The sequence below is a fragment of the Aedes albopictus genome, chromosome 1 (genome assembly GCF_035046485.1).
Source record: "Aedes albopictus strain Foshan chromosome 1, AalbF5, whole genome shotgun sequence".
In the NCBI taxonomy this organism is placed as follows: domain Eukaryota; kingdom Metazoa; phylum Arthropoda; class Insecta; order Diptera; family Culicidae; genus Aedes; species Aedes albopictus.
Window position 1 is genome coordinate 278,666,017 of NC_085136.1, and position 27,618 is coordinate 278,693,634.

The window sequence follows — 27,618 nt, forward strand, 5'->3', positions numbered from 1 at the left end:
TCAATTAGGAGTATTTTGAGTGGTCGGTGTGAACGTCCTGACCAAACCAAATAAAGCACATATGAGTTTTAATACAATTCGACTACCACGACCGTCACCTCGGGAGTCGAAATCTCATAAAACATCAATTAGGAGTATTTTGAGTGGTCGGTGTGAACGTCCTGACCAAACCAAATAAAGTACATATGAGTTTTATTACAATTCGACTACCATGACCGTCACCTCGGGAGTTGAAATCTCATAAAACATCAATTAGGACTATTTTGGGTGGTCGGTGTGATCGTCCTGACCAAACCAAATAAAGTACATATGAGTTCTAATACAATTCGACTACCACGACCGTCACCTCGGGAGTCGAAATCTTATAAAACATCAATTAGGACTATTTTGAGTGGTCGGTGTGAACGTCCTGACCAAACCATATAAAGTACATATGAGTTTTAATACAATTCGACTACCACGACCGTCACCTCGGGAGTCGAAATCTCATAAAACATCAATTAGGACTATTTTGGGTGGTCGGTGTGATCGTCCTGACCAAACCATATAAAGTACATATGAGTTCTAATACAATTCGACTACCACGACCGTCACCTCGGGAGTCGAAATCTCATAAAACATCAATTAGGAGTATTTTGAGTGGTCGGTGTGAACGTCCTGACCAAACCAAATAAAGTACATATGAGTTTTATTACAATTCGACTACCATGACCGTCACCTCGGGAGTCGAAATCTCATAAAACATCAATTAGGACTATTTTGGGTGGTCGGTGTGAACGTCCTGACCAAACCAAATAAAGTACATATGAGTTTTAATACAATTCGACTACCACGACCGTCACCTCGGGAGTCGAAATCTTATAAAACATCAATTAGGACTATTTTGGGTGGTCGGTGTGAACGTCCTGACCAAACCAAATAAAGTACATATGAGTTTTAATACAATTCGACTACCACGACCGTCACCTCGGGAGTCGAAATCTCATAAAACATCAATTAGGACTATTTTGGGTGGTCGGTGTGATCGTCCTGACCAAACCAAATAAAGTACATATGAGTTCTAATACAATTCGACTACCACGACCGTCACCTCGGGAGTCGAAATCTCATAAAACATCAATTAGGACTATTTTGGGTGGTCGGTGTGATCGTCCTGACCAAACCAAATAAAGTACATATGAGTTCTAATACAATTCGACTACCACGACCGTCACCTCGGGAGTCGAAATCTCATAAAACATCAATTAGGACTATTTTGGGTGGTCGGTGTGAACGTCCTGACCAAACCAAATAAAGTACATATGAGTTTTAATACAATTCGACTACCACGACCGTCACCTCGGGAGTCGAAATCTCATAAAACATCAATTAGGACTATTTTGGGTGGTCGGTGTGATCGTCCTGACCAAACCAAATAAAGTACATATGAGTTCTAATACAATTCGACTACCACGACCGTCACCTCGGGAGTCGAAATCTTATAAAACATCAATTAGGACTATTTTGAGTGGTCGGTGTGAACGTCCTGACCAAACCATATAAAGTACATATGAGTTCTAATACAATTCGACTACCACGACCGTCACCTCGGGAGTCGAAATCTCATAAAACATCAATTAGGACTATTTTGGGTGGTCGGTGTGATCGTCCTGACCAAACCATATAAAGTACATATGAGTTTTAATACAATTCGACTACCACGACCGTCACCTCGGGAGTCGAAATCTCATAAAACATCAATTAGGACTATTTTGGGTGGTCGGTGTGATCGTCCTGACCAAACCATATAAAGTACATATGAGTTCTAATACAATTCGACTACCACGACCGTCACCTCGGGAGTCGAAATCTTATAAAACATCAATTAGGACTATTTTGAGTGGTCGGTGTGAACGTCCTGACCAAACCATATAAAGTACATATGAGTTCTAATACAATTCGACTACCACGACCGTCACCTCGGGAGTCGAAATCTCATAAAACATCAATTAGGACTATTTTGGGTGGTCGGTGTGATCGTCCTGACCAAACCATATAAAGTACATATGAGTTTTAATACAATTCGACTACCACGACCGTCACCTCGGGAGTCGAAATCTCATAAAACATCAATTAGGACTATTTTGGGTGGTCGGTGTGAACGTCCTGACCAAACCAAATAAAGTACATATGAGTTTTAATACAATTCGACTACCACGACCATCACCTCGGGAGTCGAAATCTCATAAAACATCAATTAGGAGTATTTTGAGTGGTCGGTGTGAACGTCCTGACCAAACCAAATAAAGTACATATGAGTTTTATTACAATTCGACTACCATGACTGTCACCTCGGGAGTCGAAATCTCATAAAACATCAATTAGGAGTATTTTGAGTGGTCGGTGTGAACGTCCTGACCAAACCAAATAAAGTACATATGAGTTTTATTACAATTCGACTACCATGACTGTCACCTCGGGAGTCGAAATCTCATAAAACATCAATTAGGAGTATTTTGAGTGGTCGGTGTGAACGTCCTGACCAAACCAAATAAAGCACATATGAGTTTTAATACAATTCGACTACCACGACCGTCACCTCGGGAGTCGAAATCTCATAAAACATCAATTAGGAGTATTTTGAGTGGTCGGTGTGAACGTCCTGACCAAACCAAATAAAGTACATATGAGTTTTATTACAATTCGACTACCATGACCGTCACCTCGGGAGTTGAAATCTCATAAAACATCAATTAGGACTATTTTGGGTGGTCGGTGTGATCGTCCTGACCAAACCAAATAAAGTACATATGAGTTCTAATACAATTCGACTACCACGACCGTCACCTCGGGAGTCGAAATCTTATAAAACATCAATTAGGACTATTTTGAGTGGTCGGTGTGAACGTCCTGACCAAACCATATAAAGTACATATGAGTTCTAATACAATTCGACTACCACGACCGTCACCTCGGGAGTCGAAATCTCATAAAACATCAATTAGGACTATTTTGGGTGGTCGGTGTGAACGTCCTGACCAAACCAAATAAAGTACATATGAGTTTTAATACAATTCGACTACCACGACCGTCACCTCGGGAGTCGAAATCTCATAAAACATCAATTAGGACTATTTTGGGTGGTCGGTGTGATCGTCCTGACCAAACCAAATAAAGTACATATGAGTTCTAATACAATTCGACTACCACGACCGTCACCTCGGGAGTCGAAATCTTATAAAACATCAATTAGGACTATTTTGAGTGGTCGGTGTGAACGTCCTGACCAAACCATATAAAGTACATATGAGTTCTAATACAATTCGACTACCACGACCGTCACCTCGGGAGTCGAAATCTCATAAAACATCAATTAGGACTATTTTGGGTGGTCGGTGTGATCGTCCTGACCAAACCATATAAAGTACATATGAGTTTTAATACAATTCGACTACCACGACCGTCACCTCGGGAGTCGAAATCTCATAAAACATCAATTAGGACTATTTTGGGTGGTCGGTGTGATCGTCCTGACCAAACCATATAAAGTACATATGAGTTCTAATACAATTCGACTACCACGACCGTCACCTCGGGAGTCGAAATCTCATAAAACATCAATTAGGAGTATTTTGAGTGGTCGGTGTGAACGTCCTGACCAAACCAAATAAAGTACATATGAGTTTTATTACAATTCGACTACCATGACCGTCACCTCGGGAGTCGAAATCTCATAAAACATCAATTAGGACTATTTTGGGTGGTCGGTGTGAACGTCCTGACCAAACCAAATAAAGTACATATGAGTTTTAATACAATTCGACTACCACGACCGTCACCTCGGGAGTCGAAATCTCATAAAACATCAATTAGGACTATTTTGGGTGGTCGGTGTGATCGTCCTGACCAAACCAAATAAAGTACATATGAGTTCTAATACAATTCGACTACCACGACCGTCACCTCGGGAGTCGAAATCTCATAAAACATCAATTAGGACTATTTTGGGTGGTCGGTGTGAACGTCCTGACCAAACCAAATAAAGTACATATGAGTTTTAATACAATTCGACTACCACGACCGTCACCTCGGGAGTCGAAATCTCATAAAACATCAATTAGGACTATTTTGGGTGGTCGGTGTGATCGTCCTGACCAAACCAAATAAAGTACATATGAGTTCTAATACAATTCGACTACCACGACCGTCACCTCGGGAGTCGAAATCTTATAAAACATCAATTAGGACTATTTTGAGTGGTCGGTGTGAACGTCCTGACCAAACCATATAAAGTACATATGAGTTCTAATACAATTCGACTACCACGACCGTCACCTCGGGAGTCGAAATCTCATAAAACATCAATTAGGACTATTTTGGGTGGTCGGTGTGATCGTCCTGACCAAACCATATAAAGTACATATGAGTTCTAATACAATTCGACTACCACGACCGTCACCTCGGGAGTCGAAATCTCATAAAACATCAATTAGGACTATTTTGGGTGGTCGGTGTGATCGTCCTGACCAAACCATATAAAGTACATATGAGTTCTAATACAATTCGACTACCACGACCATCACCTCGGGAGTCGAAATCTTATAAAACATCAATTTAGATTATTTTTTTAAGCTTTTTGTATTACATCGGAAATGATGACCTATTAATAAAGTTAACTCAAAGTGATGTGACGTTTCATCACTAATGGGGCTGTTAGCGAGCGGAGACAGTATGTTGACTTAAATTTACATGATTTATTATTGTAGAAAATCGAAACATTACTTACCCATTTCAGGAAATTTGTTTTCCAACATTAGGTAGAACGGTTTCTGTTCGCGGAGAGCCTTGAGCATCAAGTAAACAGCATTCCAGCGTGTTACGTTAGACGGGGGTGCCAAATGAGCCTTGTGCTCCAGGAAAGTCTCCTTGTACCTGGTTTGACGATATTGGAGGACGAGTTTTTTGATGGCGTTAATTCGTCGTTCATGCTTCTTTAATGCGTCCCACACAGCTAGCTGGCATGTATGTGCGGCACACCGTGTGCTTTCGGGCAGCAGCTCGTCGAGATCATCCGGCATTTCAATTGCATCGTCCAGTTCTTCCTCACCAGTGTCTGCAGCGGCAAATTCGTCATCCAACGATGGATTTTCTTGATCAACATTTTCCTCATCATTGTCATCGTAGTCTTCCATAGCTTCATCGGTAGCGTTCAGGTCCATTCGACGAAAAACTTCCATTTCCTGGTAAACGGCTTCGACGGCAGTCATCTCTTCCCGCACGTATGATTTTTCGGCCAACTCCGAAGACAGGGTATCACGAAGATTGGCAACCGACGCAACCATGTTGCTACCATTATCGTGAGTGATAGTGAAAATTTGTTCTCGCTGTATTCCGTACACCTTCAATACTTCATTCTCAATAGTTTCTTGTAACTTGGCGGCTGTTTGACTGCTGGTCATTTCTTTAATTACTGAAAAGAAATAAATTAAGCTTCGTTTAGTCTAGTTTCGGGTTTGTGATGACCGAAAATGAGCCTACGTAGTTTAAGGAGTGATCAAGTGTCTGATAAACAAAAATACTCACCCAAGCATCTGAAAACAACATTTCCTTCGTTGAAGAATTGAACCATGACTCCGAACGAATGATGATTCCGCCGAGAAGCGCTGTCGATTTTGAGGTTTAGCATTTTTCCCTTAACTTCTGTAGAAATCCTGCGTCTTGCCAGATCCGCGGCTTTGGAGTACAACCATAGACTAATTTCAAGACCTCGATGTACCAAAGAAAACGATCAAATTTTCGGTGACCAGTCCGGTACCCAATAAATATTCATAACCGTGTATTTTTTTCCGTGTAAATTGCCTTTTGTGTAAATTTTATTTAGCGTGTTACACTGATCTGGGATGGATGCATCAAAAATCGTCGACGTTCAAATCGTCGACTCCTATCGTTTTTATCGACTATCGTTCATTTCCAACTAGTTGTATTGGTATTAGTGACAACCAATTTTTGATAATCCAAAACAAAACGATCTTCCGCGCATGAAGCTGAAGCATCGGTCTAGTTCAGGTTCTAGCAGTTGTTTATATAAAAATACGCGATTTTATTACAAATAATTATTGATAATATCCGTGGTATAGGATAATTCCGATTGTTTCAATAACGAGATGCTGATGGTGGTTACCGCACACTTCGACGTTCTGCGAAGAGTCCGGAAGGTGCTGCTATGAATATAAATTCTAAAGCAGATCGATTGGCGGGCTGAAATGGTGCGGGACAGTTTTGGAAAGGAAAGAACTGCAGCTGAAACTGGTGTGCTTCAAACTCTGGCGTGTCTGTTCGAACCAACTGAGGGCTGCCATGTGGGCACAAACGAAACGATCTTTTCGTTGCTGCAGGATTACATACATCTTAGAGCAGTAAGTGTTGAGTGAGAACGACGTAACCAAAATTTAAATTGATTTTCTTCGTCCCGATTACAGAGGCAAAACATTGACGACCAACAGTGGGATGCCCGAGAGTGAACTCGCGTATACGTTCCGGCTAGACAAATCCCACGTTCATGTGGTGGACTCGGAAGGACAAAATTCTCGCCATGCTATCGGATCTCAGCCGGCAGCCGGTGGTTGGGTTCGATTCCGAATGCAAACGAAGTTTACCTGATTCATCTGTACACGTGGAAGATGTGTATATGATCAATGTGCTGGTCAGCCAGCAGTAGCCGTCGGATTGGGCTGCCTTGGCGAAGAATGTGTTCAACAGGGACGACATTCTGAGGCTGTCGTTTGTTCATTCTAGCGCTGCTGTCTTTCAATGTGATTTATAACTCAGAACACATCGGTGATATTGGATTTGTAGATTCTATGGCGCCACGTCGAGCAATTCGATTGCTTCCCGTTTTCTTATTATGGTATGTACATTATTGTTGGGTTATAGGGCTAATAGCGATAAGCTCTTAAAATACTTGATAAGTATTTCCAAGATACACTTGAAGAAATTCTTTGGAATTCCTAAATTGTACAAGATCTATGCCCAAAAGATTTACTCTGTTAGCGTTAATTTCAACATTGTTTAGATTACATGCAATCGCTACTAGTCCTAATAATTGTTCCAGAATTTGTCTTCATCTAACACACATAATTCCAGCGAAATCCGTTCATCAGAATCTCGTCAAGCTGGTCCGCTTGTGTCTAGGCAAAAAGGTTAACAAGTTTAATCAGTTCTCAGACTGGGCCCAGCAAAGGCCGAAAGGAGCAGCTCCGCAGATTTACGAGGCCATCGGAAGGCAGCTGACCCATGTTCAATCGCATCCCAACGAGATTCTGAACGCCCTGCTGAATAATGTCCGACCGAACGATGATGGCTCCTCGAGGAGGGCCGGTAGGCCTGAGGATGGTTCTTCCTGTTTACGACGCAATCATCGTGATGGGCACAACAAACGACACGCCCTCTAGTGGTGGGGACACCAACAACGTAAATTCTTCCCGCAACTGTTTATATCACCATTCGTCCCACTAAAATCGTTACAAGGCCAAAGGTGTTGGTTCTCGGGAGCAGCACTCATTCACTGGCCCCAATATAAAATCTGTACTGTAAGTGTGAGCGAGGCCTACACAATGTAACACCAGATTGTTAAGCGTACAGGCAAGAAAAGTAAATTGTAGCCAGAACTACTACTAATCTACGTACCATGATATTATATTATCATCGGTTATTAATCGAATAAACCTGTTTTCATCTTATCACCCAAGGAGAAGTTTCTCATTTATATCAATGAAGGAAACGCATGGAGTGTAAAAAAAGGATCGAAAAGAAAGGTTCGTTTTCCCGTCGTATCTTCAACAACATTTATTTTTCTCTGGGGTGGCCTACCCCGAGCAGGGAATGAGAACTAATTGAAAACAAATTGAGTTATTTAGATATCACGATTTATGATAACAAAGTGAGTTTTCATTTTGTATGACTTAAGTGTTAACATAACAAAAATGATAACAAAATAATGTACTGGAATATCTAATTGAAATCAGAATGAGTTCTCATTGATAACAAATTGATATCTCATTTTGTTATCAACATTTTACGACTTGATATCATACGCAGTTCTCAGGGAGTTATCAAATCTAAAGGGTAATAACTAAAAATTAATAACAAATTTAGTATTCATTTTTATATTTTATTAGGCATTAATTTACATGAATAAGTAAAAATTTAAATTAGATTTTATTTTAAATTTTGAAGAATCGTGATTGAAAACTTGTTTTGTTTGATACGATATCATCAGAATATGACACCTATCAATACCGTAGTATTATCGATTGTAACATTAACATTTCATCAACAGTCATTTCTAACTTGGAGGCTAAACGAAGAAAAATTGTATGGAAATCGAATATGATATCTTCATAGATATGCAGCATAACTATACCATGATTCAACTAAAAGATTAATGATAGACATTGAAGTGACAAAGAAAAGTAAATTTGGAGTCAAAGGACAACTGCCCTTAACCTTCCGGAACTCGCGCGGTTGACTACCTGCGACAGCACTACGCTAATGCTGAGTACAAAAAGCGAGATTTTTTCAACGTGTTGTACAAAATACAACAGCGCGATCGCTCGAGGGTTAATATTTTTGTGTAAGTAATTATATTTCAGCTTTTCCTTCTGATTATATGCACTGCAGCAAAACAAATGTGGGAGATGTTCACGACATCCCAGAGCCACAGGCATCGAGACTCAAATTGAATGACATCGAGCAACGAATTGAGTCGCATTCGGCTTCTCAGCTATTTCCCTCGTTACCCGGGGAAAATGATGACATTGAAAAAATAAGGCATCCGATAGGAAAAATATTTTAAGAACTTTGTAAACATCTTTTGTTCTCCCGTATATGGATAGGCTTCCATTAGGTTTCGTGAGATAAAATTTGGAGAACTCAATAATCTGGCATAATAGTCGATTGGTAAAATGGCCGTTTGGCATAACAATAAGTGAAATGGCATTCATCATTTCCATGTATGATAAATATCTGTGTTATTTTCAAAAATTCAAACATCACGAGATTCGTCATTTTGGTACGGAGCTACAATGGATCCTTTTTCGCACGAGAATTCTTTATAAAGGTAAAATATGTGACCTTCAACAGTAGAATGACCGTGAATTACTTCGGTTGGCCATATCTAACTTCTTTTGCCTTTAATATCCCGGGTAGAGGTGAATGGCAAACCAAAAACAAAAGAATAACAAATTTTATTGTCATAACTTATTTTGTCATTCATGAGTTCTTCATGAAGAGCTTAAAACAACATGTGAATAGCATAATATGATATCATATCAAAATATGCCATTAGCTTGTCATTTATCAAATTTAAAAGAATAACTATATTGAATGACTTATTTTGCTATCATAACAAATTTTGCAATTGGTGAGATATTGTTGACCTCTTACGAGTTTGATGAACCATCGCAGTTTGGCACTTATCAAGAACAACATAGTGGCAAAATTTGAATTTTGGTTATTCTGTAACCGTTTGGTTACAAATTGTTGATTTTTGTTTTTAATATGTTGTATGTGTCGGACCCTTCACGTTTCTTGTGTAAAAACAGCAGATATACCACAGTAGTGAAAGGATCCAGTACCGCTGCAAACGCATTCGTATGCTACCAATAGTAAGACATGGCTGTACGAATGACTTTAGTAAGAATGGGTAGAATGGCGGAATGTGGGAAAATTGGAATTTGAACGGCCATTGCCCAAAACAGGCAGCTATTGCTAACAGGCGTCCGTGTGCTGTGGATGTGTAATTAGTGCAGTGGTGAACCATTAACCCCCCCCCCCCCCCCCCCTTTCCTAGCAGGAGCTAGGCTGTGCTTTGGGGAAGATACTGCTCAGGTAATTTAAATACCATGCACTATATTTGAAGATTGTTTATTAAAAGGTACCGTCCATTAGGACCTCTTTTGTATGGACCTTTAAGGTCTCCGTCCAGCACACGGCTCGGCCCGTGGAACCGGGAACGGTTCCCGCGCCTAACCGTCAAAGATCGCCAGTCCTCATAGGAGGATCAACAGCTCGGGCCGAAGGCCCTAATCGTAAAGGAGCTTTCCCCTCTCGGCCGTCCAAGGTGGTTAGTCCACGGCCGGCCGATTGCGTCCACGAGGGAAGACGCCTGCATCCCCCCCCCCCAGCAACGCCCGCTGGTCCCGTCGGCCGAGTACCGGCCTCGACACCGCTCGCCTTGCCATCCGGCGAGATTTCCGGCCGCACAGCTCGACTGGAGTCGCTGTGTCGGCCACCGAACCCACCACCAACGAGAAGCAGCGGTATGTACCGGTACCACCGAATATAGAAATAGGCCACACTTAACAAATTAACACAAATTTTATTACACAGAACAACACGCACACGCCACAATTAGGACATTCAATAAATTATATAAGAAAAGTGAAGGATTTGTGTAGTGTTTTTGTATCGCGAAAAGCCCTTGATTACCCAGTAGCTAGCCGACCCTGGGATTGCCGGAATCTCTTGTGTCCTGAGTCGGCCCGGCACTGATAAATTGTCGATTCGTTTCACTTGGCACCCAGCCAAAAGTCCGCGAAAGGTAATCAAGGGACCGAAGTAGCATACAAAAATCTAACGATTTTTGCCGACGGGAGGTGGCAGGGATACGTGCTTGCACGTATGTCTCGCCCCTTACGCACTATGCTAAACTCAGGTGATAAAACTGTGATATTACGAAGCTTTTGCTTCAAAAGAGGTCCTGAGCACATCACGGACACATTTGCTCTCGATTCTCGTTTTTACCGCATAAAAATTCGTTGATGTTGGCAAATTTTGTGTTTCGTGATCCGTTTATGCATTGTCCAAACATAAATCATAATTGAACTTTACTGTACCTACTTGTCCAATCAATCATGACAACAATAGCGCACTATTTATTTTAACATGTCTGTTTTGATCCGTCCCATTGTTTTATGATTTTATTTTTACCCATCCACAACACATCTCCGATTCTCATACAATGACACGCAAGCGGCGAGCAAAGGCTAAGGCCAATTATAAATTAATTGATTGGCAGCCGTCGACGTACGATGCGGATGAGTCGGACTTAGAGGAATGGTTCGAAATGCCTCGTCCGTTGCTCTCGACGCATCCTAACTACCCGCTAGAGGAGTTAGAGCTGGACCTCGAAGAGACTTTGTCGACCATACGGGAGCAAAGGACTTCGGGGGTGATGATGCCAGCAGACGTCGTTAAAATTAAACGAATTATCTACCTTTTCATGCGTGACATGAACATCGTCACATGCGATGTAAATTCTCGCTATTTGCCCCCCTGCGCGACATGCGAATACAGGGCGCCGGAATCGGAACCAGAAGAAGAGATCGAGTTGATCATCCCTAGTTCCGATTCCGATGATTTGGAAATGTCCTTCAGCGAGCCCGAATCTGATTCGGAAGACCTGTTTCAGGTAGAAATGGGAACGAAAAGGAGCCCGATGTCACGCTACTCTTCCGGTTATTTCACTCCCGATTTTGACACCAGTAAGTCGGTGCTTCAATCTTCTAAAATTCCCCGAGACTTACCTGGTGAAGCTTTCCATTCTTCAAATTCACAAACTTCGAACCCCGAATCCCTCCGAAAGCAGACCCGGTCGTTCAAGATCCGGAAAAAGGCCAACCTAAATCTTCGAGCGGAACCTACGGCCAAAGAACTGTGCAGCGAAAACCTAACTTCGATCTTGGAACCCATCCCTTCTTTGAACAATCCCAGTTCCGGACGCACACCTGGAACCACCCAAAAGGTCTTTTCTTTCAACAAAAAGAAGAAGAAACACTGCTAAACTTTAAACTCAACAAGTGATTTTATTTTTCTTTTGCCGTTCACTTGCAATTATTCGGCAGTTTGCCTTCAATCCGGCGAGGTGCGGGAGTTATCACCTTTCCCCAGTTGCCGGCGGCAGACATCGCTGGATGGAAGTGGTCTGTAAAAGAGTAAATGAACCGTTTTTAACAATTAAATAACACCGAAGGACTATGGTTTGTTAGTCGATTGTGTTAGTTGTTATGAGAATCGTTAGCTGTTAGTCCTGTTTAAGTCGGACCGACGGATGAAAGACTCCGATCGGTCGTAAAAAAAGGCTAGCATGCAAGTAATAATAGATCCAACTTACCTTGATTTATCATCGGGGATCCATACCGGGGTTGGCAGGACCGGCGGAAAATGCGAGGTATTGCGCATTTCACCTCGTTTTCCCCACCTGCAGAACTGCCGGGAGGGGATCGCCCACTTTGCTTTGATTGGCCAATCTAAAATAAACACCAATCACCTTAGAGAGGTTGATTATTTTAATGTGTACACTGAACTTACCTGATCTCATCTTGCTCCGCCAAGATGGTCATCAAGGTGTCCCGGGACCATTATGGGTGTTGCTATCGACTAATCTTCCTCGGGAAGATTGGCACCGAATAGCCCAACAACCCCGAATGAATGAATTTCATTCACCTGAAAAGACGAAAATACATACGAAGGTCAGTCTTCGGTATGTTTCATACATATACGTACGTATTACTTACCACGAATACATCAGAAAATGCCACTTTATTCACTTTTCACTTCGAAGTTGATTTAAAACCGAACAGCATAACGTAAACATAAACATAAATGAACAATAGAGATGCTGTGTCAGTTCATTTTGACAGATTCATGACGTTTCGCAAACTGTCACTGTCACTATTGTGTCAAACAGTTTGCCCGCCGGCGAATCAATCCCGCCAGGGGATTCGGCCGTGCTGATCGAATGTGATCTATGTGTTGTAAATAGTTTATAAATAGGGTTGCAAAATTGTTTTTCGTTGCGCAACGTGTAAATAGAGTTGTCTACCCATAATTCGGGATATTTTATAAGATTTTTAAAATGTTGTGTACATATTTATTTTGCATGTTATAATTTATTTCATTTTTCGATTTTAATTTGTTTATTTGTGCACGTACGTAGAAAATATTTTAGCATGTTTTATTATTTATATTTTTAATTTGTTGTTAAGTTCAATTATGATACCGCGCGGTAGTATTTAGCAGTTTTTAATTTGTTGTTGTTTGTAGTTTTGTAAATATTTTAAAATGTTTGTTGTACATCCACGAACCGATGGCGGCCGAAGATGACTTGAGAGAGTGAATTGAAAAAAAAAATGCAAAATCTCTTCGTGCTTTCGCATTTTTTTCATCGGGGTGGTGGATAGTGTAACCGTTTGGTTACAAATTGTTGATTTTTGTTTTTAATATGTTGTATGTGTCGGACCCTTCACGTTTCTTGTGTAAAAACAGCAGATATACCACAGTAGTGAAAGGATCCAGTACCGCTGCAAACGCATTCGTATGCTACCAATAGTAAGACATGGCTGTACGAATGACTTTAGTAAGAATGGGTAGAATGGCGGAATGTGGGAAAATTGGAATTTGAACGGCCATTGCCCAAAACAGGCAGCTATTGCTAACAGGCGTCCGTGTGCTGTGGATGTGTAATTAGTGCAGTGGTGAACCATTAACCCCCCCCCCCTTTCCTAGCAGGAGCTAGGCTGTGCTTTGGGGAAGATACTGCTCAGGTAATTTAAATACCATGCACTATATTTGAAGATTGTTTATTAAAAGGTACCGTCCATTAGGACCTCTTTTGTATGGACCTTTAAGGTCTCCGTCCAGCACACGGCTCGGCCCGTGGAACCGGGAACGGTTCCCGCGCCTAACCGTCAAAGATCGCCAGTCCTCATAGGAGGATCAACAGCTCGGGCCGAAGGCCCTAATCGTAAAGGAGCTTTCCCCTCTCGGCCGTCCAAGGTGGTTAGTCCACGGCCGGCCGATTGCGTCCACGAGGGAAGACGCCTGCATCCCCCCCCCCCAGCAACGCCCGCTGGTCCCGTCGGCCGAGTACCGGCCTCGACACCGCTCGCCTTGCCATCCGGCGAGATTTCCGGCCGCACAGCTCGACTGGAGTCGCTGTGTCGGCCACCGAACCCACCACCAACGAGAAGCAGCGGTATGTACCGGTACCACCGAGTTGAATAGGTAACACATAACAAATTTACACTAAATTATTACACAGAACAACACGCACACTCAACAAATAGGATTTTAATAAATATGTAAGTAATGTGAAGGATCTGGGTTATTAGTTTTTGTATCGCGAAAAGCCCTTGATTACCCAGTAGCTAGCCGACCCTGGGATTGCCGGAGAGTCTCTTGTGTCTTGAGTCGGCCCGGCACTGTAGTATTGATCGATTCGTTTCAATTCTAATGGTAACTTTTTGATAGTTTTTTTTAGTCGACAGGCGAATAACTAATGTTGATATTGTTCTGTTTTTAACAACTCAATAATGGTATATTTTGCAATTCTCAACGTTATTTTTTTTTTTGTTCTTGGTTTGCCATTGTAATGTCAAAATTTGATATTCTTCAGCTATTTCATAGAACAATGTCAGTTATTATTTTTGCCCTTTTGTCACTTATTTCAAACAAACCAATGGCAAATTTTACCATTTAGTAATTCTTTTTGAATGGTAAAACTTGCAATTGTTTTGTAATTCTTTTCTGCCCGGGATAGAATTTAAAAATTTAAAAATATTTGGCAATATGTTTAGATTGAAATAACTGATATCTGGGAACTTTTGTATTCTGGGTAGTTTTGTTCTCTTCGTCATGGAAGGCTTTTTGAAACCTGTTGAATTCGTTGGCCTCAAATCTTTCCCAACCAAGCCATACAACCAAGTTTCAGGCAACTTGGCCGATGAATACCCCCTCATAACGAAGAGAACAAACCTGTCGATAATATCCAGTGACCCTAAAAAGACTTACTAAAGTTCAAGCCAATTTAAATCACCATTACCCAGAATCAACAAATTATAAATTTTGTGTCAATATGTAAGTAAAATACTCTGGTAGATTTAACAAATATTTTGTGAATATAATTAATATTAATAAAGCATATTAAACCTTTTTTGGATTTTTGAAATCAAATCTTGTTATCATTGATTTTTTGAATGATAACAAAATGATATCTCAATTTGATATTAAATAAAAACAATTCGGAAAGAAAACTTATTTTGATTTCATTTTGTTATCAATAACAAAATGAGTTATCAATTTGTTATAGGTTTGTTCTCATTCCCTGCTCGGGACGTTAGGCGGAAACACGAAAGGCAGAATCACATAAGTCGCCAAATTTTAAGACTTATGCGATTCTATCTTCCATGCCGGATTTGTGAAGTATATTTAGAGAGGTTAGTTTTGTTGGGGGAAATGGACTTGAACCCTGTCCATTTCCCCCAACAAAACTAATAAACGATGCTAGATATTTAAACCGAAGGTTATTGGGTCGAATGGAAAATAGACCTAATGCAATGTGAGACCGATCAGATAGAGAGCCTAAAAAGAACAGGTTTCAGAAATCTCAGATGGAAGAGTTAGCAACTGGCGGCCACTGTCAATTCTGTAACAGCAGTTAGCAATTCGACAGTTAATAAACTGTAGAACAGTGGAATTCGAAAGAAAGAAAGGAAACATATCCAATGGCGAAGTTTGCAGTTTAACTACAAAAGATACAGTATCCGACAATAAAAATTCACCAAATCCGTTTTCCAATTCAAACTAGTCAACTGCAGATATCTCAATCATGTTTCAACCGATCGATTTCATTTTTCTGTGATGAACTACAAATCATTTCAATTTTCAAAAACTATCGAAATTGGAATTGTTAATGATGGAATTGCCTTTTTGTTTTCGGTATTACGAATTGTTATATTTTGTGGTGAACTAAATTGTTCTTTTGTGGCGAACTACGTAATGGTTGTTCCTGTAGATCTACCTCCATGGTATATGGTATGTGGGGGCAAGATGGGTCAGTGCCGTTTTTAACCGTACTATAGATAGTTTTAATGTTTCAATAATTTTGCCAGATAAACAACGTGGATCCACAAAAAAGTGATATATTTATTTCAACTTTCTTTGTACTACTTGCAAAAGAAAATATAAAATGTTTTTTCGTTGTGCTCCTTATGCTATACATTCCATATAATTACGTGCAATGTATAGGCGGGGCAAGATGGGTCACCCATAAATTTCGGCACGTTTGCATAGCATTTGAAAATGTTTTATTTTTCATTAAATGTCTATTATGTGACATACATTATCGAAGCAATGAGAGCGCTTAAAATTTGTATAAATAATTTTAATAATTTTCTACAAACAACATCGGTTTTTGAGATCCGTTTTCGACCGCCTGAATAAAAATTGTCTATTTCTTAGAATTAACTATATTTCATCACTGCCTTCATCTGATCGTACCTAAATGAAACTTAGATAAATAAAGAAAACATAAAAGACGTAATATCTTTTGTTGGAGAAAAATCGAGTTTTCTGTTAGCTGACCCATCTTGCCCCCGTCAAAATGAGGTGGGGCAAGATGGGTCACTTTTTAAAAATTGCTTGTCAAGAAACAGGTTTCAAACTTTATGAACTTTCTGTTATCTTATATCATAGCTGACTAGTGTATTTAGGAGTCGTGGTGGATAAGAGAGAAATTTGATTTGTGTTCAGAAAGTTATAGGGATCCATTTCTTAGGTGACCCATCTTGCCCCACCTTACCATACTATTCTTTCCAGTACCTCAAGATCTAGGTATGATTCATTATAACAACCTATTGCAGTATAAGTACTGGTGGTCATCGGACCACAGGACGGAGATTGCACAAGCCCTGGACTTGTTAACATGTTTATTATTCTTCATTTGAAGGATATAAAACCACGTAACGGGTGGCCACTAAATAACGGGATTTTTTCCAAGTGCTCTTAAATATTTATGATCTTTAAAAATGGCAATCTGAATTTATCTATCATAAAGATTTAACAATATAATGTTGGTGGGGCTGGCTCACCGACACTTCCGGTCCGCTTTAGTGCTTTATGCATCATTGTGGCCAGGTGTTGCTCTAGTTTTTCCAACTGTATTGTAAAGCATGAGCGGTGATCCTTGGCATTCTTGTGTAAATTGGGGTAGGTACTCGAAATCCTGATCGATCACTGATTATTGCTGGCAGATGCAGTGGAAAGTTTGTCTTAATACGTATCAATCGTCTCTGACCAACGAGAAAAACTAACTTCACTGATTACCTGTCTCTGAGCCAAATTTGGTATAGAGTCTTCAGTCTCCGATTAATCGCTTCATGTTTGATGGAGGTTTTTAACCCAATGGGTTACATAGCCGCTATCCGAATGAAGAGAGTAATGTTCCGCGTAATATATCACAAATCGAAAGAGGTACGGTATATTACGTGGAGCGGATACTGAATTGGGTACAAGACCAAGTCCCTGCTGGGTGGCGCTAAATAGGTGAGCCATAGACAATAGAATCGTCAATGTCGTAGGGCATAGTATGTGACTATTGTCGAAACAACACTATATTTGGTCATTGTCCAACTAAGCGCATAACTATGTTAGGGTCAAGATTAGGATGAAATCATTGGTAAAATATAATAACACTTTTTAGTTTGTGTAGTTAGATATTCGCATGGTTAATTATTTTATGAACAATAATTTTATTGACGAATCCGATTTAAAATAATTGAATAGTAATTTTTGTTAAGCCATATTATATTAAAATAATCACTATCATTATCAATGAACGCTATCCGCTCAAGATCTTCGCTTGAATTACTGGAGGCTTCACTTATCAACAAATTTACAACAAACTCGCTATAACAGTATTTAGAGAATCGTGGAGGGTGAGAAACCTGAACTAATAGTAGTATTCATACAGATTAACAATTATACTCTACTATTTTCAATCATTGCAACATTATACTAATATGTGCGGGCCGCCCATTTGCGGAGTTGTGCGGCCAATTATTCTCTTCCCATTCCAGAAACGACCGTTTTGAAGCAAGAAGTGTCCCAATGGCCAACACAAACGGGACTTGTCCGAAACACACAAGATAAGTACAACAATTTTATAATCAGGCACCCAACTCTTTCTACTACTTTGCTAATAGATAATACAATATGCATACTTCAATATCAATTATTTGTTTGTTTGCGCGTTTATTTATGACACTATTGAAGCATTCGTGTCGCCGCGGAATAGTTTACCATTTATCTTATTTACATTTTTCAATTCACTTTAAAGCTTTTACAATTGTGTATGTAAACTTGTATCTTAATTATGTTCATTATTAATAGTAGTCTGGTAATCCAAGTCTAGTGATTTTTTTTTCCCAAGGAATAGAAAGAGTTGGTGTCATAATCAATACAATACTTGAAACTGGAAACTCCTTATTTCCCCCTATGGGTTATAGGGAGGGGCGGGACATTCGAGCCTACTCATCAGTGGAAAGGACTTGCTATGCTAATCGGTTTAGCATAGGGCAGATACAAGTCTACTGGTAGACGTATCGCCCAGCGAAACAACGCAGATTGGCCACGGCCCGGGGGTGCGTTGATTATAACAGAATAACAGAATAACAGAATAAAGATTTAACAATATAATGTTTTAGAAAATGAGACGTAGTAGTTTGTACAGTAATTGCTTGTAGTGATGTTTTCAACGTTTAATTTCCCGCATTTTCTGCATCTGTGAAATATTTGGTTGAAATAGTTGGCTTCCAAGCTGCACACTCAAACAACAATAAGAAACAAAAATGTTTGGTAATACTAACTTTTTTTTGTGGCAGCCTTTTCCCGTAAATGACATTTACCGTGACCGGCCCTAATTCTGCGCAGTCCCTAATTCGGCGCATTTTTACGAAAATGTTTTACAATTATGTATGCTAGTACAATATTTGCTGCAAAACTATTTTTTGAATATTGTTTCAGTAGTATTGAAAAAGTTTACGAAGAAAACTTTTTCAAACTAACAATCATTATTTTGTAAACAAAAAAATAAAATTATTTTAAATATAAAACTATTTTGATTTTTTCAACAAAATAATTTTACAGATTTTTTTAATGTTATAAATACATTACATTATTCCAGTGAATGTGAAGAAACTTAAATATCAATTGATAGATACCCATTCCGTTGTTATTTGGATTCCCAAAATCTTAATCTAGGTCAGCTGGATATTATAATGTTCTGCCAGTACATTTTTTAATGTTTTTATTTCTGTGTATTTTAACTTAAGCTAATTCTACACTCCAGGCCAGTACATGTTCAATTTTTGCTCAATTTTCCATGGAAAATGTAGTTTTAGAACAATGTTTCGTCATTTACTTATTAAATTAAAGATAATGAAGCTACAATCGAACAAATTGTGTTGAATACTTGGAAATTTATAGGGAAAATGCGGCCTGCTCATTATGTTCAACCTACCTCTATCTTATTTCGATACTGTTCGAACAAATGATCAGAACCCTGATTTGTGACATACTCACGCGCTGGTGTTTTATAACAAAACCAAATGTAATGAGCAGGATCCGAAATGAAACTGAGACTGGAGGTATGAGGTTTGTAGACTGTTAACTAGTAAAGACGAATCTTTTCAAGTGAAAGTGAATCCGAAAATCTTTAATAACTATTCTAAAAACATAAAAACGTCTGTTCTGATTGTTATTACAGGTCGGACTCGATTATCCGGAGTCGGGTTCTACCGCTTCCCATAATAATATCTCGCAAACGGTATGCTGTAAGAAGCTGAAATTTTGACTCGTCACTAATCAAAGCTGGCTTGGCAAAATGTTAAAATTTCAGATTTAAAGAGCATTCCGTTGCCCAGATATATGTTTGAGAAGCATCCGAACCCGACTCCGGATAATCGAGTCCGACCTGTATTGCAGATGACCCAGAGGATGCCATGGACAACGCCATCGACAAGCTGCCTTCCTAACTTCGAGAGCAAATGTCTACTCAACGTGTTGGAATGTATCATGTTTTATATTTGTCTTCGGTTTCCGCATTTTTTGTAGTTTAGATCAAACAAATCGCTTAAAAGAACTAATGAGATATTTTCTTGGAAAATAATCACCTAATAGCTAAACTGCCGTGAATCGCATATCAGTCCCATCTTTGCTGGTTTTCCTATGCAAATGGGACAGATATGCGATTCACGGCAGTAAAACTAACTTTAACATGTAATTTTTGTAACGTCCGTAACGTGTGACGTTCCGGGTTTCTTTTTGTTTCAAATTGAAACAAAGTTGATGTATTACTAATTATACGTGTGGAGTTTGTACGTCCAATGTACTTGACAGCTTGACTAATAATAGCCTTCCCGTTTTAATGTACACGGTCACAGTTAGATACGTACATCATCCAGACATGAAAAATTAAATCAAAAAGAACTTTATAAGAATAAGAAAACTATAATACTTTTGGATGTAAAAAAATTGTTTTCCTCTTTTGTACAACATACAATAAAATTAAAATGATAGTTTATTGGAACTGTTTTTTTTTTCTGAATGAAATCAATACGTATCGAGATGTGCGTACGTCTTTAAACAAACATTTCCAGCTTTTCTCGTTTTTGATGCTTCCATGGTTTCCTTGCGGTGTGACTCCGATTTCCAGTAGATTGTCTGTTCCTGACGGCACCGTCGTAATCCGAACAGCCCTGGAAAAACTGTAATAAGATTCCTTTGTCGGTGGTTATGCTTATCTGGTCAAAGAGGAAAAAATCGAGGGTTGAGTGTTCTAAACGAAAAAAAAATTTCACCTTAACATCTTACCTATATTGCTATCCGCTGTCGCGGTGGCAGCAGTCAATGTCCTTTTTCTCTTTTTTGGCATTCGGGAGCCTGTGAAACTCCCTTTGGTCCACATTCGGCGACGCATAACAGGACAGTAGCTTCCCGTTACATAGTCCTTAAATACGTATCGTGATCCTATATAACAACCATACGTGTGTCGTTGAATTAGCAGCAGCGCTTAAGTTTCGTGTTTGTGGGGGTTCTTGTTGTTCCCAAATGTCGTGGAAGATTCTACTGTTGACTGGTTGAACTCTGAAAGTAAAAGGCAATGATAATAACAAATCCGTTGAACGATGTTTTGAGTCATATGAAGCCTGGCATAGGCTTAGGATGCACAATTCACCCGAAAGTGCATTCAGTTAATATTGTGCATCTTATAGAATGTACCCAAGTAACCATTAAGCCCTGAAAATGGCATCAAATCGGTTCTATAGTCGAATATAGAACCAGGGTAACAAAGCTAATAGGTACTATATCCTCCAATAAAGCTGCTCAAACGCCACTTTTGGCGAATTATTCGGCTGATATACGGCCAGTTCAAAAAATCCGTTCCGAGTCTCTGAAGGGAGAGCTGTCAAAAATAGGGACAAGGAAAAAAGAAAAAACTATCTGTTTGTCTGCTGTCCTTTTCTTGCCGCTTGCGCTTTCATTTCAATTGATTTTTTTGTGCTTTCTGCTGCTTGACGTAGATTCCAGATGAAGTCCTCTGCTAATCTCTGTCTAATCTCGCTACGCTTCCCATCTGATCCACCGATGCACCTTGGATTTTGGTTGCTAATAACCGTATTTAAGCAAATGCAAATATCGGCTGCATTAATTTTTCCAGGAACCAGTAAGAAACAATTCCGTACGAAAGCACTAGTCCAGAAAGCTAATCCAATCCGAAAGATCGGATGGCCATGACGATGTTGTTAGAGCTGCGCTGGAGATTGGGAAAATGTTGTTCGGTTGTGTGGGGTCATAGGGGGGATGGATGGTGGCGAGATGGGATCCGTTCTACCATCGGTTCTATCTAATGGGGATGAATGGATGCTGTTGTGGTGCTTCTTGATATTGAAGAATAAAAATATGTGGCGTCAAAATTGAGGAGAAAAATCACCTAATGTGAAACAGGGGAAGTTGAAAACGATCGACCATAATTCTAAACAAAAACACATCCTCCAGGTAACAGCTACCATGGCTCAATCAAGCAGGATCTTTTGAAAAATCCTTCGGTGGAACAATTAACTTCCAGGATCCACTGAATGCTGCTCCTTTTAAATCGTTTTTATTCCAAACATCTCTGCTGTTTCTGAAGGATATCCGTCGTTCAGTTCTATTTTGGTTGAAATTTATTTTGACTGATATAAATGTCAGGTACGACAAGCCGTTCAACAGCACTGACAGCTGTGGCATTCAGCTTATAGGCACAGGGCTTGAAAGCCCTCTAAGATAGCGTTATATACCCATATACGGCCTACATCAGTGCTAACGGTTTTCAGGGCCTATAAGCATTTGAAAACCTTTTGTAGAGCTTATTAGCACTGAAACGCTGTTGGATGGCCTTTTTGGTGCTAACAGCAGTGCTTAGTGGTTACCTGGGTAGTGTACTCCCAAGCCCGAAACAAGCTTAGGATGCATTAATTACCCTTAAGGCGAAACTGGAAGCATTTCCTCACTTTTTGGTTTTTGATTTTTTATTAAATAACGAAGTAATATTTAAGTTCATTCAGCTAATATGGAATTGTTATATGGCTTATGGAATGTAGTGTACTCCCAAGCCCGAAATATGTTCATGATGCACAAATCACCCGAAAGTGCATTTAGTTAATACAGGTCGGACTCGATTATCCGGAGTATCGATTTTTATTTCACTCCGGTTAATCAAATCCTCCGGATAATCGAATCATAAAAAAATAATTAAAAAAATATTGTTATGTGGAGCAGTGGCGTAGCCTGAAATTTTAATAAGGGAATGTCCATAATTTACGTCACGAAAAAAAATCCATTTCCAACCAATTATTCATCATATGGCACACTTTGTGTATGAGACCTCTACAATTTTTGTCTGAGTTAGGATTATTTTACTTTCGCTGACCCATTGCTTCCTTAGTGTGTCGTAATTTATGGACGTTACCAGTCTATTGTATACAGAGAAGAACCGATTTAGTCAGTTCCTGGGAGCATTTTGGGCTGGCCAAATAGGCACATGATTTTTTTAAATTTATTTCAACCTTTTCAACTCATTAAAAAGGTTCTGGCTCTCATATAAACAAAACATCTGCGAAGGAGTGGGTTGTAGAGGGAGAAATGGTGAGAGGGACGAGAAAAATCGAAATTTTGAAGTGAATAGACCGATGGTATAAGAAACGCATTCCTCCTATTTACAGCAGAGCACTTGCATCTTCACTTTTTCGTCACATGACATCCCTACAACAAGACATCCTTCTCGCTTCTTAAAATTGTTGGGTTGTTTAGTGAATTAAATGTTGCTATTATCTGTAGCCTAATCGAGAGAGATCTGAGTATAAAGTGCCCCACACAATGCACACGGAACTACAAATGAACCCAAATTTAAGTTGTTTTGACGCAGTCCCGGTCTTCCGTGGAATTACTCAAATTTGCGTCAAACAGCGATAGTGGCGAGTGAGTAGTTCTCGTTTGAGAGCGGCAAAAAAATTAACCCAGTGGTAAGTTATTTTCACCCAACGGAGGCCTCAATTGACGCAAATTTGGGTTAACTCAAGAAAACCCAAATTTGGCTTCTTCCACGGAAGAGCAGCGGATGAGTCGGTGCTTCTCTCTTTGTTTTCGAAAACATTGCGGTGGGGCGAGGGAGAAAACAACCCAACTTTGAGTTAAAACTTTAAGCAGTTTAGTCAAATTTGAGTTTTTAAAACTTATTCTTTGGGTTATAATATTTTTCCGTGCATACGTTTGCGTGTGCGTGACAGTAGTTTGACACATTTCCCATGGGAAAACTGTCAAAAAAACGCAAACCTCGACGGAACGGACGCTATGTGTTCCAGGCTTCTTGATTTTATTGCGTTCGAATATCTTTGTTTTGTTGTTAAAAAAAAAACAAAACATTTTGATGATGATAAACCTGGGCGTGTTAGTGGAATACCTGTAAGTAAAAGAAAATCGAATAAAGTGCTGTTCCTTTTAATTTCGATTAAAAATTTGCATCCTTTCACAGATACGTATTTCGACCTCAACTGTAAGGCCGTCTTCACTGCCCATAACTGCATATTTGTAACATTTGCATTTTTTGCTAATCTAGAGTTAACACTAGGGATGATCAACAATTCACAAGTACTTTCGACTACCTGAATAAAATTTCAATGTTTGTTCTAGGATTTGCGAAATAAATACCAAGTCATTTTGTCTCATTGACCACTGTAACCGCATAACTGTCACACTGGGGAAACAGAATAGCTTTAAAGCATGCCATCAAACAAACTTTGCTCCAATTAATTTTCTGACTATTAGTCCAAAATAAAAGAAGTGCTGTAGAAGATTTCAATGCTAAATAATTGATTTTGAATTTATGGGAAATTTTCGAAATTTCGGTCATTTCTCATACTACGGAAAGTTACAATTTTGGGCTCCATTTTCTCCAATGCCTACTTTTGTCGAATATTACTGTTATGCGATTATGGGCAGTTCAGTGTCTCGTACCTGAATCGAAACATTTTGATTTTCGTGGATAAAATGACAGTTCAATCGATAGAATGACAGCTCGTCCCGAAGAAAAACAAAATGTCCCATACAAATTTTAAATAGATTGGAAACATAACTCTCGGTCACCTAAAAAGATGAAATGTTGGATTTTGAATAATTCTCGGGTGGAGATTCCGATTATGGAATAATCTGGATACCCTTAAAAACCCAATTGAACCCTGAACAACGCCTTTTTACCCTTCTTACACCCATAAGAAGGGTATAAATATCGCTCGAAAAACCGACTTTCGATCCGAGGCCCGGAGGGCCGAGTCTCATATACCAATGAACTCAGCTCGACGAACTGAGCAAATGGCTGTATGTGTATGTGTGTATGTGTGTGTGTGTGTGTGTGTGCGTTACAAAAAAAGTCACGCACGTTTCTCAGCCGTCTGTCAACCGATTTGAGTTCTCTTGGAAGCAAATGAAAGCTACTACATCCTAGTAGAACGCTATTGAATTTTTTTTCGATTGGACGTTTGGTTACAGAGATATCTCTCGGAAAGTACTTATGAGTCATACATCTGTCTGTCAACCGATTTCGGTTCTCCTGGCACCAAATGAAAGGTACAACATTCTAGTAAAACCCTATACAATTTCATTAGGATTGGACAGTTGGTTACCAAGATATGTTTCAAAGAGTACTTGGGAGCCCAGGTAACCACTAAGCACTGCTGTTAGCACCAAAAAGGCCATCCAACAGCGTTTCAGTGCTAATAAGCTCTACAAAAGGTTTTCAAATGCTTATAGGCCCTGAAAACCGTTAGCACTGATGTAGGCCGTATATGGGTATATAACGCTATCTTAGAGGGCTTTCAAGCCCTGTGCCTATAAGCTGAATGCCACAGCTGTCAGTGCTGTTGAACGGCTTGTCGTACCTGACATTTATATCAGTCAAAATAAATTTCAACCAAAATAGAACTGAACGACGGATATCCTTCAGAAACAGCAGAGATGTTTGGAATAAAAACGATTTAAAAGGAGCAGCATTCAGTGGATCCTGGAAGTTAATTGTTCCACCGAAGGATTTTTCAAAAGATCCTGCTTGATTGAGCCATGGTAGCTGTTACCTGGAGGATGTGTTTTTGTTTAGAATTATGGTCGATCGTTTTCAACTTCCCCTGTTTCACATTAGGTGATTTTTCTCCTCAATTTTGACGCCACATATTTTTATTCTTCAATATCAAGAAGCACCACAACAGCATCCATTCATCCCCATTAGATAGAACCGATGGTAGAACGGATCCCATCTCGCCACCATCCATCCCCCCTATGACCCCACACAACCGAACAACATTTTCCCAATCTCCAGCGCAGCTCTAACAACATCGTCATGGCCATCCGATCTTTCGGATTGGATTAGCTTTCTGGACTAGTGCTTTCGTACGGAATTGTTTCTTACTGGTTCCTGGAAAAATTAATGCAGCCGATATTTGCATTTGCTTAAATACGGTTATTAGCAACCAAAATCCAAGGTGCATCGGTGGATCAGATGGGAAGCGTAGCGAGATTAGACAGAGATTAGCAGAGGACTTCATCTGGAATCTACGTCAAGCAGCAGAAAGCACAAAAAAATCAATTGAAATGAAAGCGCAAGCGGCAAGAAAAGGACAGCAGACAAACAGATAGTTTTTTCTTTTTTCCTTGTCCCTATTTTTGACAGCTCTCCCTTCAGAGACTCGGAACGGATTTTTTGAACTGGCCGTATATCAGCCGAATAATTCGCCAAAAGTGGCGTTTGAGCAGCTTTATTGGAGGATATAGTACCTATTAGCTTTGTTACCCTGGTTCTATATTCGACTATAGAACCGATTTGATGCCATTTTCAGGGCTTAATGGTTACTTGGGAGTAATACATGTTAACTTTTAGAGAGATTTTTGACCAAGGGTACCATAATAAATATCTCAGCCGTCTGTCAACTAATTTGGGTTCTCTTAGCACCAAATGAAAGCTGCAATGTCCTTGTAAAAGGCCCTGATATTTTATTTCGATTCGACATTTGATAACTGAGATATCTTACGAAGAGTATTTCAATAAATTCTTTTTTTTTATTTTATTACCGGGCAAATGTTCACTTGTTATCTTGCATGAATTTTTGACCATTATATGTAAAATTATTTTTCAATAAATAATGCTGACCTCATATAATGTGTATACTATAGCAGGTTATTGTTTTCAACAAAATTATAAATAACAAATTACAAATAAACAGGAATTCTTTGAAAACTAACAATATGTTAAATGAAAGCTTTGAATTTATATATTGTGGGAAAAATGCAAGAACCGGACAACCAAAATAACTAGCTAATGCCAAAACTGATTAACTTAGTAGATATATAATTTTTGTCCTTTCTACACCATAATTCATGTACTTCGCAGCTAATTTAATCGACTGATTAAGAGATATTAGACAAGGTGTATCTCGGTGATTTTCTTATTCATTTATTAATCGATTCAAGATCTTTTGGCAGTTAACAAAAGATACAATATTCCAGAATATGTAAGCTATTTTTTATACATTCCATACAAGATTCTAGGAGGTGTCTGGCATTTCTGGTAGTTTACCCATGGTCCATGATGATATTTTGGAAACCAATCCTCTAGATGCCAAATCCATAATATTTTCTAGAACTTTTGGTCAATAGCACGAAATAAATATGTTAAATACAAATAATACAACAATAATTACAATAAGTGTAAGAAGGGTTCTGTTCACCATAGGTGGATTAAATAGGGTTTTATTATTTGAAGTCACCTAAGTGTATTTGATGCTTAGGTGTAATCTAGACTTTATTTCAGATTCGTTCTGAGCTTAACGTTGTCGTTCATCATGTGATTTCACCTAAGTGTATTTGATGCTTAGGTGTAATCTAGACTTTTCGTTCATTATTTGAAGTCACCTAAGTGTATTTGATGCTTAGGTGTAATCTAGACTTTATTTCAGATTCGTTCTGAGCTTAACGTTGTCGTTCATCATGTGATGTCACCTAAGTGTATTTGATACTTAGGTGTAATCTAGACTTTATTTCAGATTCGTTCTGAGCTTAATGTTGTCATTCATTATTTGATGTCACCTAAGTATATTTGATGCTTAGGTGTAATCTAGACTTTATTTCAGATTCGTTCTGAGCTTAACGTTGTCGTTCATTATTTGAAGTCACCTAAGTGTATTTGATGCTTAGGTGTAATCTAGACTTTATTTCAGA

The 27,618-nt window shown here is 39.3% G+C and overlaps 1 protein-coding gene and 2 long non-coding RNA genes across 4 annotated transcripts in view; 2 read left to right on the plus strand and 1 right to left on the minus strand.

Moving 5' to 3' along the window:
* The first annotated feature begins 5,906 nt into the window (after positions 1-5,906).
* LOC109425316 (uncharacterized) lies at positions 5,907-19,995 on the plus strand. Its single transcript, XR_009996521.1, has 4 exons — positions 5,907-6,395; positions 6,459-6,886; positions 7,123-7,793; positions 19,801-19,995. It is a non-coding gene; the product is annotated as an uncharacterized LOC109425316 (long non-coding RNA).
* Positions 9,824-11,955, plus strand: LOC115259495 (uncharacterized). The gene has a single exon (XM_029860106.2). The coding sequence runs from the start codon at positions 11,000-11,002 to the stop codon at positions 11,819-11,821; it is 822 nt and encodes a 273-aa protein (XP_029715966.1). The 5' UTR covers positions 9,824-10,999; the 3' UTR covers positions 11,822-11,955.
* Positions 19,996-20,082: 87 nt separating the features above from the next.
* LOC109425315 (uncharacterized) overlaps positions 20,083-27,618 on the minus strand; it is a 39,742-nt gene continuing 32,206 nt past the window's right edge. The window contains exons 1-3 of one of the 2 annotated variants that reach the window (XR_003894104.2): positions 22,337-23,194; positions 20,689-20,961; positions 20,083-20,618 (exon numbers count right to left, since the gene is read on the minus strand). This is a non-coding gene — a long non-coding RNA (uncharacterized LOC109425315). Of the gene's footprint in view, positions 20,619-20,688; positions 20,962-22,336; positions 23,195-27,618 lie in introns of those variants that run through there. The other variant, XR_003894103.2, reaches the window with a different exon arrangement.